The sequence below is a fragment of the Larus michahellis genome, chromosome 4, assembly GCF_964199755.1.
Source record: "Larus michahellis chromosome 4, bLarMic1.1, whole genome shotgun sequence".
Taxonomy (NCBI): Eukaryota; Metazoa; Chordata; class Aves; order Charadriiformes; family Laridae; genus Larus; species Larus michahellis.
The window spans coordinates 10607391-10617955 of record NC_133899.1 but is presented as its reverse complement, the minus strand read 5'-3'; the positions used below and the strand labels follow the sequence as shown (position 1 = coordinate 10617955).

Sequence of the window (10565 nt, the reverse complement as noted above, 5' to 3'; positions counted from 1 at the left end):
GTCACAGGGATTTTCCCGTACTGATCAGGCTGTAATCTTTTGGGAGCGGGAGCCAGAGTTATTTTGGCTGTCTAACGTGTTTCGGTTGCTAGGTAAACAATAAACTGTATACACGATGCTCGGGTGAGCCATTCAGAATGCAAGTATAGTTATCTGGTTAGTCGGTTCTTCACCTGATCACACGGTAACGACTGTGTCACTCAGGAGATAAGACTTTCACTCTCACTTTGCTGCTCAGGTGAAATCCAGAGAAGAATTTGACCTTTATGTTTTATATTGGCCTCTTAAATCATTAACACTGCATGTGGACACATTGGCAAGCTTACTCTGTAAGTGCAACACCTAGTACAGGTGCAGAAAACACATGAGAAAACATAACCCGCTCCTAAACATGAAGTAAAGCATGCACGAAGTGATGCAAATATTGCAAATTTGCAAATATGTTTCCTAACGCTGCTGTAGACACCAGGACTGTGCCTAAACTCCTGGACAATGACATAGAGCCTAGGAAACCTATCTGCGTACAACACGTGCCGGGCTGCAAGTGGAAAACAGCGACATACACAGCAAGTCAGAGAATCATAGAATGGTTTGGGTTGGAAGGGACTTTAAAGGCCACCTAGTTCCATCCCCCTGCCCTGGGCAGGGACACTTCCCACTAGACCAGGTTGCTCCAAGCCCCGTCCAGCTTGGCCTTGAACACCTCCAGGGATGGGGATGTTTAGTTAACATCCCCAGCTCCTCTGGGCAACGCCGGGGGAGCGTCAGGAAAGGGAACAGGCCGGGTCGGGCCGGAGCAGAGCCGTGGCGCAGCACAGCCGCTCCCCGCCGGCTGCCCACGGCCGCGCTCCGCGCCGAGCCGAGCCGAGCCGAGCCGAGCCGCGCCGCGCCGCACCGAGCGGAGCGGATCGGTAGCGGCGTGGGCGGAGGCGCTGCCCACGGCCGCGCGTCACGGCGGGGCGGGCCGGGCCGGGCCGGCGGAGCCATAAAAGGCTGCGCGGAGCCGGGTGGCGGCAGCAGCAGCCCTCAGTGGGGGAGCCCCGGCAGCGGTGCGGGCGGTTACCGGCACGGCGGGGAATCCCTCTCGGCTTCCTTCCCTCGGCGGAGCGCCCGAGGTAAGCGCTGCAGAGCGGCGGGCGCTGACGGCTCCTCTCTGCCCGCAGCCCGGCAGCCCCATGACTCTGAACCGCGGCGACAAGCTGCGCTGCCTGGACAAGCGGCGCGGCAGCATGCCCTTCTCCGCGCACCAGCACCTGCACCGGCGCAGCATGCCGGTGGACGAGCGGGACCTGCGGGCCGCCCTGCCGCAGGGCGAGCTCTCCGGCCTGGTGCGCTGCACCTCCTACAGCCCCGGCCAGGAGCACCGGGAGAGCTGGGCCTCCGACTCCTCGGACTCGGTCATCTCCTCGGGCAGCGACTCCGATGGGCATCTCTACAAGGTGATCCTGCTGGGCGAGCACGGCGTGGGCAAGACCAGCCTGGCCCGTATCTTCGGCGGGGTGGAGGACGGCGCGGAGGCGGAGGAGGCCGGTGAGGACGCGGGGCGGACCCGGCGGGGGCGGGGGGGCGGCGGGGTCCCGGGCACCCCCGGCCGCCGCCACCTCCCAGGGAACGGAGAGGAGTAACCGCTGTTTTCTGCGCTTTCCCGCAGGAAATACGTACGACAGGTCAATTGTAGTTGACGGAGAAGAAGCCTCTCTGGTGGTGTTCGATATATGGGAGCAGGTACCTACACATTTAAGATACTATTTCTTTTATGGCTTTGTCAGGGATTTGCGCAAAAAAAGTGGAAAGGGAACAGTTATGTGTGCCTAATCCTTTGATCACATCGGTAACAGTAAAAAATGAGAATTCATACTGCTTTCGTTCTCTCTCAAAAGTAATTTCTTGTAGCTAGGCAGGCAACTAAAAAGCCTGAACAGGGCTGGAGCGTGAATCCCGTCATGCTTTGAATAAGCGGCAGCTTCCATGAGCAGCCCAGGGTATTACTGTAAAATTCAGTCTGATCAGTGCAGACATGGTATGATTTCTGTAAACAAGAGAATTTTGTTTTGTAATTTTTTGTAACAAAATATAAAAAAAAGTGAAGTTGGTTTACTTTTACTCTATAATAAAGCCAAGAAAAATACCTTTAAGGTGCTTACAATAATTGAATCATTAATCAGGCAGTGTTGAATAGATTTTTTTCAGTGCAATAAATCTCTCTTGTCTCTTTTTTTCAGGATGACAGCCAATGGCTTCAGAACCACTGTATGAAAATGGGAGATGCCTATATTATTGTATATTCAGTGACAGACAAAGTTAGTTTTGAAAAGGCCTCTGAGCTAAGAATCCAGCTAAGAAGAGCAAGGCAAACAGAAGACATTCCCATTATTCTTGTGGGCAATAAAAGCGACCTGGTCAGGTCCCGGGAAGTCTCAGTTGATGGTAAGAGACACTATTCATTTATACAGTCATGTCTAAATTAGTAGCAAATGGTATGGAGGCTCGTGGTCAATAGAAATGGTCTGGTTTTGATGTAGAAAAAGGTATGATTTTAGGCACACCAGAGAAATCAAGCCAGCTGGCTCATGCTGAGGGACTTGGTACCACTAAAACAAGTGGAGATGGGGGTGGAGGGAGACTTGTGTTTGCTCACAGCAATGCTCTAAACTGCAGTACAAAAGAAAAAATGCTTCAGAGCTGCAGCTTTAGCATAGGATTCATTTTTGGTCAGTATTAACTGAAAGGGTTTACTGGTATGTTATATGTGCAGCGACACTTGCTAATATCAAGATTTGCTAGCTGGAGCTATGCTTTTTAAGGGACAGGAGTGCCATGTCATAGAACCCAGGCAGCCTTTGAAAAGGGCAGTCCCGTACAGCCTGTACAATCCTTCTTCTGGAAGCGATTCCATCACATCCAAGCTGAGCTGGTGGCACCAGGCTTACACAACTTAAGGTCTTTTAGTGTATGTTCTGCAGTTGTGATCAGTGAGAATTTTCTCAGCTAGTTCCAGCTAGCATTTTGGTAACTAGAGCACAGTAACCACTGCCAATAACAGCATATTAAGTCACTTATTTAAACACTTGGTGGTTTTGGTTTGTGTTTGTTTTTTTACTGGGAAGAGTACCCTGAAGTATTAGTACCTTTATGATGAAGAACCATCTCTTGCACTCTGGTTTTGCTGTGTTCCCTGTGGTAAAAGCCTGCACAGGGAATTGACTGGAGTTCATCAGAAGGTTATCACTTCTTTTGGGCTGGTGGATGACAGCCAATAATTTCAGAACCACTGTATGAAAATGGACATGCCTCTATTATTGTATAGTCATGGTTGACATGTCCTAGTGGTGACATCAGTGCTTTGCTCAGGCTTACAGCTTTGCCATTATTTACCACAAGTTGAACATGGAAATTTGCACTGCAGCAATGTTCCAGAGTTCCATGCTTATGTCTGGAACGTTGAGCATCTTGCATTTTGAATGCAGTCCTAGTCAAATCCACTGGTGTACAACTTGATGACCTCTTGTCACCTAGTCAATGACTTGACCTTGGAGACTGTATCCGCTTCATTTGTAACTAGTGTGGAAAACTCTCACTCGTTACAGCAAGGCAGAGGTGCATAATTGCTAAACAATTTCCAGAAGAAGTAAAAACTATTTATTTCTGTACCTCCCACCGATTCCTATCAAACAGGGAGCATGCAGCCAAGTGCCTCTCCTAGATTAGCTTCAGCTCTTAAACAGTGCTGGGATGGTCTGGCTGCCTATAGCAATATTGTTGCCTTATACTCAGTACTGTTGGTCAAATGAGATTTCTGACCATACCACAACAAATCCAAGAAAAGTAAGTGAGCAAAACCATGAGTGCAGATTTGCACTTTCCTACCACATAGTAAAGCTCTTTTGTGGTACCGAGGGCATTTTCCTTACTTAAAGTCATCTTTTGTTTTGTTATTCTGCCAGTATATATGAAGAGAAAAAGTCCATCTCCACTCATCTCCCTTTTTCTCTTTCCATCCAGAGGGACGGGCCTGTGCCGTTGTGTTTGACTGCAAATTCATTGAGACCTCAGCTGCTCTTCATCATAATGTCAAGGACCTGTTTGAAGGTATTGTTCGGCAAATTAGACTTCGCAAAGACAGTAAAGAAGACAATGCTAGGAGAATGGCCAACACAAAAAGAAGAGAAAGCATTGGCAAAAAGGCAAAGCGATTCCTTGGGAGAATTGTGGCAAAGAACAATAAGAAGATGGCTTTCAAAGCAAAATCAAAGTCTTGCCATGACTTATCTGTGCTTTAGAAGCTTTCAGCAAGGCCAGATGTTGCACGTGGGTGATGAACAAGCACTGTTAAGAGAAATGCCTGGATGATCCTCATGGTGATAACAAGAATGACTTATCAATTGAGACTCTCATTAATGCCTTAAGGTGCACAAGCAAGTCCAGAAGTTATACTACTGTCTGCGTCATTGATAAATGGTTTAAGTTTCAATGTGTGCAAGTAAATGAACTAACTTTAAATAAGTGGCTTGACATGCCCACACTTTCACTGTGTACATATGTTATATATCCTCTTGTCCTGTGGATACCAGAGATGCAAAGATAAGAAAGGATGATGATAAGTATCACCATAGACTTGTCTTGTTTGCAGAGCAAAACTTAAACTTGTACGCAGGCTCGTACACTCTTTTTAGTATAAAGCAAGCAATGATAAATCTTTTTAACCTTTAATGGGGGGGGGGGGGAAGTAGAACCACATTAGAATGGGAGAAAACAAATTATATATATATATAGTTAAATACAGAACAGATACCGTTTTATGAAGTTAATTTGCACTTCCATTAACTGTTATTCAATTAATTTGTTACTTGTTTACATGCAGATTTTATAATAAAGTATTATTTCCTGTTATAATAAACTGTGCTTTTCTCATAGTATGGACAAAGAGTGAGAGCACGGTATTTTTATACTGACCTTTTTTCACTGTACAAAATGTTATACATACCCTATGCAGATTTACATCTGATAAAGTTCTGGAACAAGATGAATCAGGACTACTCTGTGTCTCTTTCTTTAGTAGACAGTTTCTTTAAGAAGTAAACCCTGCTTTTATGAACAGTCTACTCCAACAGCTCATAGGGGGAAGAGGTGCCTTGACCCCTCATATGACTGTTCACCTTCAACCTGATTCTTCTGTTGGCACTGGCCAAAACAGACCTCTATGTAATGTCTTGAATCTATACTGATAAACTGAAGCCTGCAATGTTCTACTTTTTGAGTCCTCTCCTGCCTTGAAGGTCTTGTGTAGCCACTAAGCAAATGTGAGGGTTTGGGTTTGTTTTGCTTTTTTCTTTTCTGGGAGCAGTATAACTTTCTAATCTACTTACAAGTCTGTAGATACCTTCCACTAGTTTCAAGAAGTCCAAAGCAGACTGGCAAGGCCCTGTGAAAGAATTGTAGCCTTCAGTGCTGTTGAAGTTTTCAAGTTCATTTTACTGTGTTGTAACTAATGTGTTTCCATGATTTTTCCCTATTTGCTATTCATTAAGTTAAAAAGCAATCATGTCTCAGTGAAAAACTTGGACTCACTGCATTTGCTTTATAACTTCCTCTTCATGGGGTACATTCTCTAGATTAATCCATAAACATAAAACGTATGTTCTTCCATCTCTTTCTGCTCTCCCTGCCTGAGCCCAGTTCTTTAGGAAAATTGTTCCAGCTGCCTGGGAGCCCTGTTTGTCCGTCCTTTCCCACGCAGCAGGTGAATTGCACGTTAGAGCGAGCTTCCCTGAGCTCAAACACACAGCTCTCCTTTGGGTTAGCCCAGTGCTTGGGTACTCACGAATATGGTATCTGATTTGCATAGGTAATGCTCTGTAGAATTAGCATCTCTCAATGTGCTGCTGGTGGACCTAACTGGTTAGATGCACAGTTTAGCATATGTTGCTAATAACGGGTCACATTTCTTATTAAAAGAGGTCTTTACTTTGTGTCCTGACTGAAGTCTAAAGCAAATAATTCTGTCCTGCTGCCAAAACTCACATTTACCTGATTATACATTTTAATTGGATTTGGCATCTTTTCATGAGCCTTGCTTCCTGGCAAACTATTATCACTGGAACGTCTAACTGCTGTCAGAGTGTGGCACCAGGCATCTATTTACATGGAAGCTTTTAACTGTCAACACCAAAGCAATTGCTTTAGTCCTGCAAACTCTATAGCAAGAGTGCCCAGATTCACGTGCATAAATTGGACACATACCTATTTGTGCACATGTTAAAGTTACCGACAAAGCTACATGATGTTCCCTGTACCTTTGCAAAGCTTCTGTCTTTTGCTTGCCTTGAGCTTTCAGAACAACCAGGAGAGGACTTGATGTGTTTAATTAGCTTGGGAGATTTAATTCTGTCCATAATAAATACCAGGAATGGGATGCAAACCCAGAGTTTTAGATACGGCATTTCACAAAGTGCAAAACGTTAGCGAGAAGTGTCGCTCTTAGTGCTGCAACGCGACTGCAGCTGCAAAGCCTCTTCAAGGTCATGGTTAACAGCTGTGCTTTTTGTACACTGACCTACAAATCAGAGGTTTTGCTGTGTTCATAAATTCAAAGGTTAGGTTTGGACAACTCCAAAGTGGAAAATATTTCTGAGGTGCTCTAGCACATTGCCAGACTTTCATTTAAACTGTGGAAAATCATTTGTATTTTGAAAGTATGTCATATTGGACACTGTGAAACAGTCAATTGTGAATGACTCTAAAGAAACTTGGGCTTATCTATAATGTATTGTATCAGTTAATATTGTACAATAAAATACTTATTAAAATCCCCATTATACTGATTTTTTTCATTCATTTGTTTGTACAGGGATTAGCATAATTCAGCCATGGTTCACGAAAAGAGGGAGGGTTTGTTGGTACTGCAGCTCTGATAATAACCTGCTCTAGACCAATATAATTTTCTATGCTATAGAAGTATTACCATGAGTACTATTTTGCGGATATTTTTTAGCTCCTGGAAGATTTTCTACCCAGAAAAAATTTAATTTCTTGGATGTCATTTTGTGGAATTTCCAAGCAGACGTTTTGGAAGAACATGTGTAACACCAGCTACAAGTCAGTAACAGGCACCTAACTGACAAATGCCTCTAAAAATCAACCGTCTTCAAAAGGTTATTTGTATCCTCAAGCATTTGAAAGTCATCTATAGGTTTTTGTAATTTGAGCTGATTTATTTGTATGGATACTCAGATTCTTGTCATTAATGAGGTGAATCTATGTCATGTAAGAAGTAGTGGGTCCCAGACAGCAGTATTTTCTCTAGTTATTACCAGAGTAGAACAGAGTGTAAGGGGTAATGATGGTGTGAGATTTCTTATTTTTTGCCAATGTACCTCAGTTTTAATTTGGAGGGACAGTTCACAGAGTCGTTTAATCTTTACTGCCTTTGCTGCTGCTGCCAGCTGAAGTTCCTATTACTGCTAATTGTAGTGGTGGATTTTGCGTTGGCACAAATCCATTTGGAACAGCTAGTTATCAGCAACTACAGTGGAAGGACATTGCCTTTTACATGTGACACATATGTTAGGTAAACAAATCAAAGCCTCCTCTGCTTGCTGTTGCTAAACCAGCTCCTGTAAATTCTTCACCATATGAAAAATGTGAAGAAAATCGTTCCTCCATCTGCCAAACCCACAAAGCGTAAAGTCATGTCACATAAATATAGACGAAATGTTAACTGCTGGGGGAAGATTTAGCATCACCAAAAATGTAGTTTTACTCAGATGTAGTTTTCCAAAATAGGACTAGAAAAAACAGGGCTTGATCTACATAGTAACATTGCATAACATCACTGTTCGTTACTAAAAAGGAAAGTATAGTGACTTGACAGTGATTAAGAATCCAGTGTATGATAAAAGATTGCTAAGAGGTAGTCTACGATAAGTAGGGTAATACTTATGCTGAAATTTGCTTTAGTACTCTTAATTTTATTCAGAGGCAATGTAGAGGCTTTACTGCACGTGCATCACAGAGACCTCACTGAATCTGCAGTCAACGCTGAGGGCTGTGCATTCCAGGACCCCCATTTAGTTTATAATTTACCACATTTGACATTTTGACTCCCTTTTTACATACAGGAACATTTGAACTCCAATACTATTGAAGTTATTAATTTCTAAAAATTGAAATAGTAAATTATGTCAACTGTCCTTGTGCTCCAAGACAAGGATGTTGAACAGAGAAGTAAAAGATAAAAAGAGAGAAAAAAGGCCCATTGCTTATCTCCAAATGATGTTTCTCTAGCCCACTGTTCAGGATCCAAGGGCAAGCAACATCGTTTAACTTAAAAAGGTACTAAGGATTCTAGCACTAGAAGGTAGGAAGCAGGCTAAGAAATATACTTCAACACCAAGTTCTTCATCAACAAAATAATATTAATTTTGTACCACAAAATTGTTCTGGCAGCTGAGAAAAATGGGCAGTGTATGTCCTAAAGACTCTCCTCTCTCTTGCTCTTCCTATTGCCCCTTTTCTTCCTGTTTCTAAATGTGCTGTCTGAATGAATCATTGTCTAAATGAATCATTGGAAACCAATTAGGACTCTACAGATTTTTTTCTAATACTTCCCATATTTATAATGGCAGCTGAAGAAAACACTACTCTGAACTAAAATTTATTAGATTCAGAAACTGAGATAAATAGAATACATCTGAAGATATTCATTTCCCCCCTCCCCCTAAAAAAAGCTTCTCCAAGGTGTGAAACAAGGGCTGGAGAAAGGACAGGATTTGGAGAGCAAGTGCTCCTGCTCGGAATAGTCTAGTCAGATGCATAAAAATCTCCTCAGCTTGTTTCTGGCAGTAAGTCCCACTTTCATCAGCCTCATTACACTGGCATAAATAATTACATTACTGTTAGGCTTGCAGTCCCACTGAAGGTTGTGACCCTTACTTCGGGAACGACAGTTTTCAGTTCAGTAGATGACTTGGCAGAACAACAATAACTTTTGTCACGTCAAAATTGGATTTTTGTAATGCATTGTGCTTAACAAAGAGCTTTCAGGAGCTCCAGGTAGTAGGAAATACAGCCACGTTAATTAAGCTGGCTAGGTCAAAATGAACACATCACTTCCATGCTCAGGCTGGGTTCCCACACATTTTTAGATGAAGTGATGATCTAGAAAAGCTGTAAATAGAATTGGACGTGACTAATGTTGAAAATGCTCCACTTTTGTTGCATGTTTCTTGGCTGGATACAAAGCTTGTTGAACTCACTATAAAGTCAGGAGCATTGGTTGATTTTGGACTGCTCAGCAAGAACAATCTTTGCATTTCTCATTGCAGGTATTCAGGTATCTCATTGCAGGTATTCAGGCCACAACAGTTTAATGCATTTGACACTGCAATGGTAACTGCAAGAGATCATGCCCTATTTATTACTCTTGCAGATCAAGGATGCAAAAAGCATGAAGCAACAGAAATACGTCCTAACTGAACTAGGCCATATGGTGAATTTTAAAACCGTGCCAATTTGCATCAGCTCTGCTTCATTACAGGCCTGCCATTGGAATTTATTGAGGAGTGTTCACCAACCTTCTTCAATGAAAAGAATCATGTCACTCTCTTTGTGTACCAGCCAGGTGCTGAACAACTTTCTCCCAGATTTTTCAGCTATGGGTATCTCAGTTGTAGGGCTTCTTTGTCACACGCTTTTCATGTCAACTTCAATTTTATCTTCTCAACCTCCATTGTTACACATTGTCACTCTTGCAGCTGTGCCTCAGCAGTACGCTGGGAACGGGAACGTGGCACTGCTCTGCTGCTGCATGACTTACTGAAAAACATTAGCTGTCAACAGCTGTAACGTGAACCTGGTCCCCCAGCTCATTGCTTTACATAATAGAGTCTAGATAAAAATGTCAGATTTTGCTGCACGTAAGTCCCTGATTAAGACAGCACAGCAAATTAAATTACTCTCTCCTTGAATGTCAGGGGGACTGTTGATTTGCAAAGAAAAAGGGAATGGAAGATTTTTAGCTAATCTGACCATGGAGAAAAAAGAAAAACTTATGCAATCTGACAGTCGCCTCTCATTTTTACCCTATTGTCGTTTTTTCAATGGAAATCTTTTCATCTATAGAGCATTGTTGTGAATGAACTTCTGCCCTGTGAAGGGCAGACTCTATGATTCATAGAGTTCTTGGATCTCTAGTCTTCCTACCCAGTCCAATATGGAAAATCTTCTTAGAAGTCTGACACATGAGATCTCAAGGAAAACAAGTTAGGTGAAAGACATGAGCAAAGGAAAAGTTTCCATGATTTTGCAGAACACTAACAAAAACATCTTACTCAACAAATTTACATTTCTATGCCAGGTTTGCAACTCATAGTCCACAGCACTGTGGTAGTCCATTACATTCAAAAAGGAAAAAATGGTTAGAGAAACAAAGAAAGGACAGAAGCCATTAGTCTTTATCAATAATAAGTATTTTCTGTGTTTATCTTGATACTCTGCAGCAGATCTAAAGTCACTGTCTGTAATAAACTGCAAAGAAGTAGACAAAACCAAAACTACAAGACTAGGCT

General features: G+C 42.8%; 1 protein-coding gene across 1 annotated transcript; it reads left to right on the top strand.

Moving 5' to 3' along the window:
- The first annotated feature begins 966 nt into the window (after nucleotides 1-966).
- Nucleotides 967-5027, top strand: RRAD (RRAD, Ras related glycolysis inhibitor and calcium channel regulator). The gene is made up of 4 exons (XM_074582912.1): nucleotides 967-1530; nucleotides 1652-1725; nucleotides 2223-2427; nucleotides 4003-5027. Exons 1-4 carry the CDS (start codon nucleotides 1176-1178, stop codon nucleotides 4278-4280), a joined length of 912 nt encoding a protein of 303 aa, XP_074439013.1. The 5' UTR covers nucleotides 967-1175; the 3' UTR covers nucleotides 4281-5027.
- Nucleotides 5028-10565: the final 5538 nt, after the last annotated feature.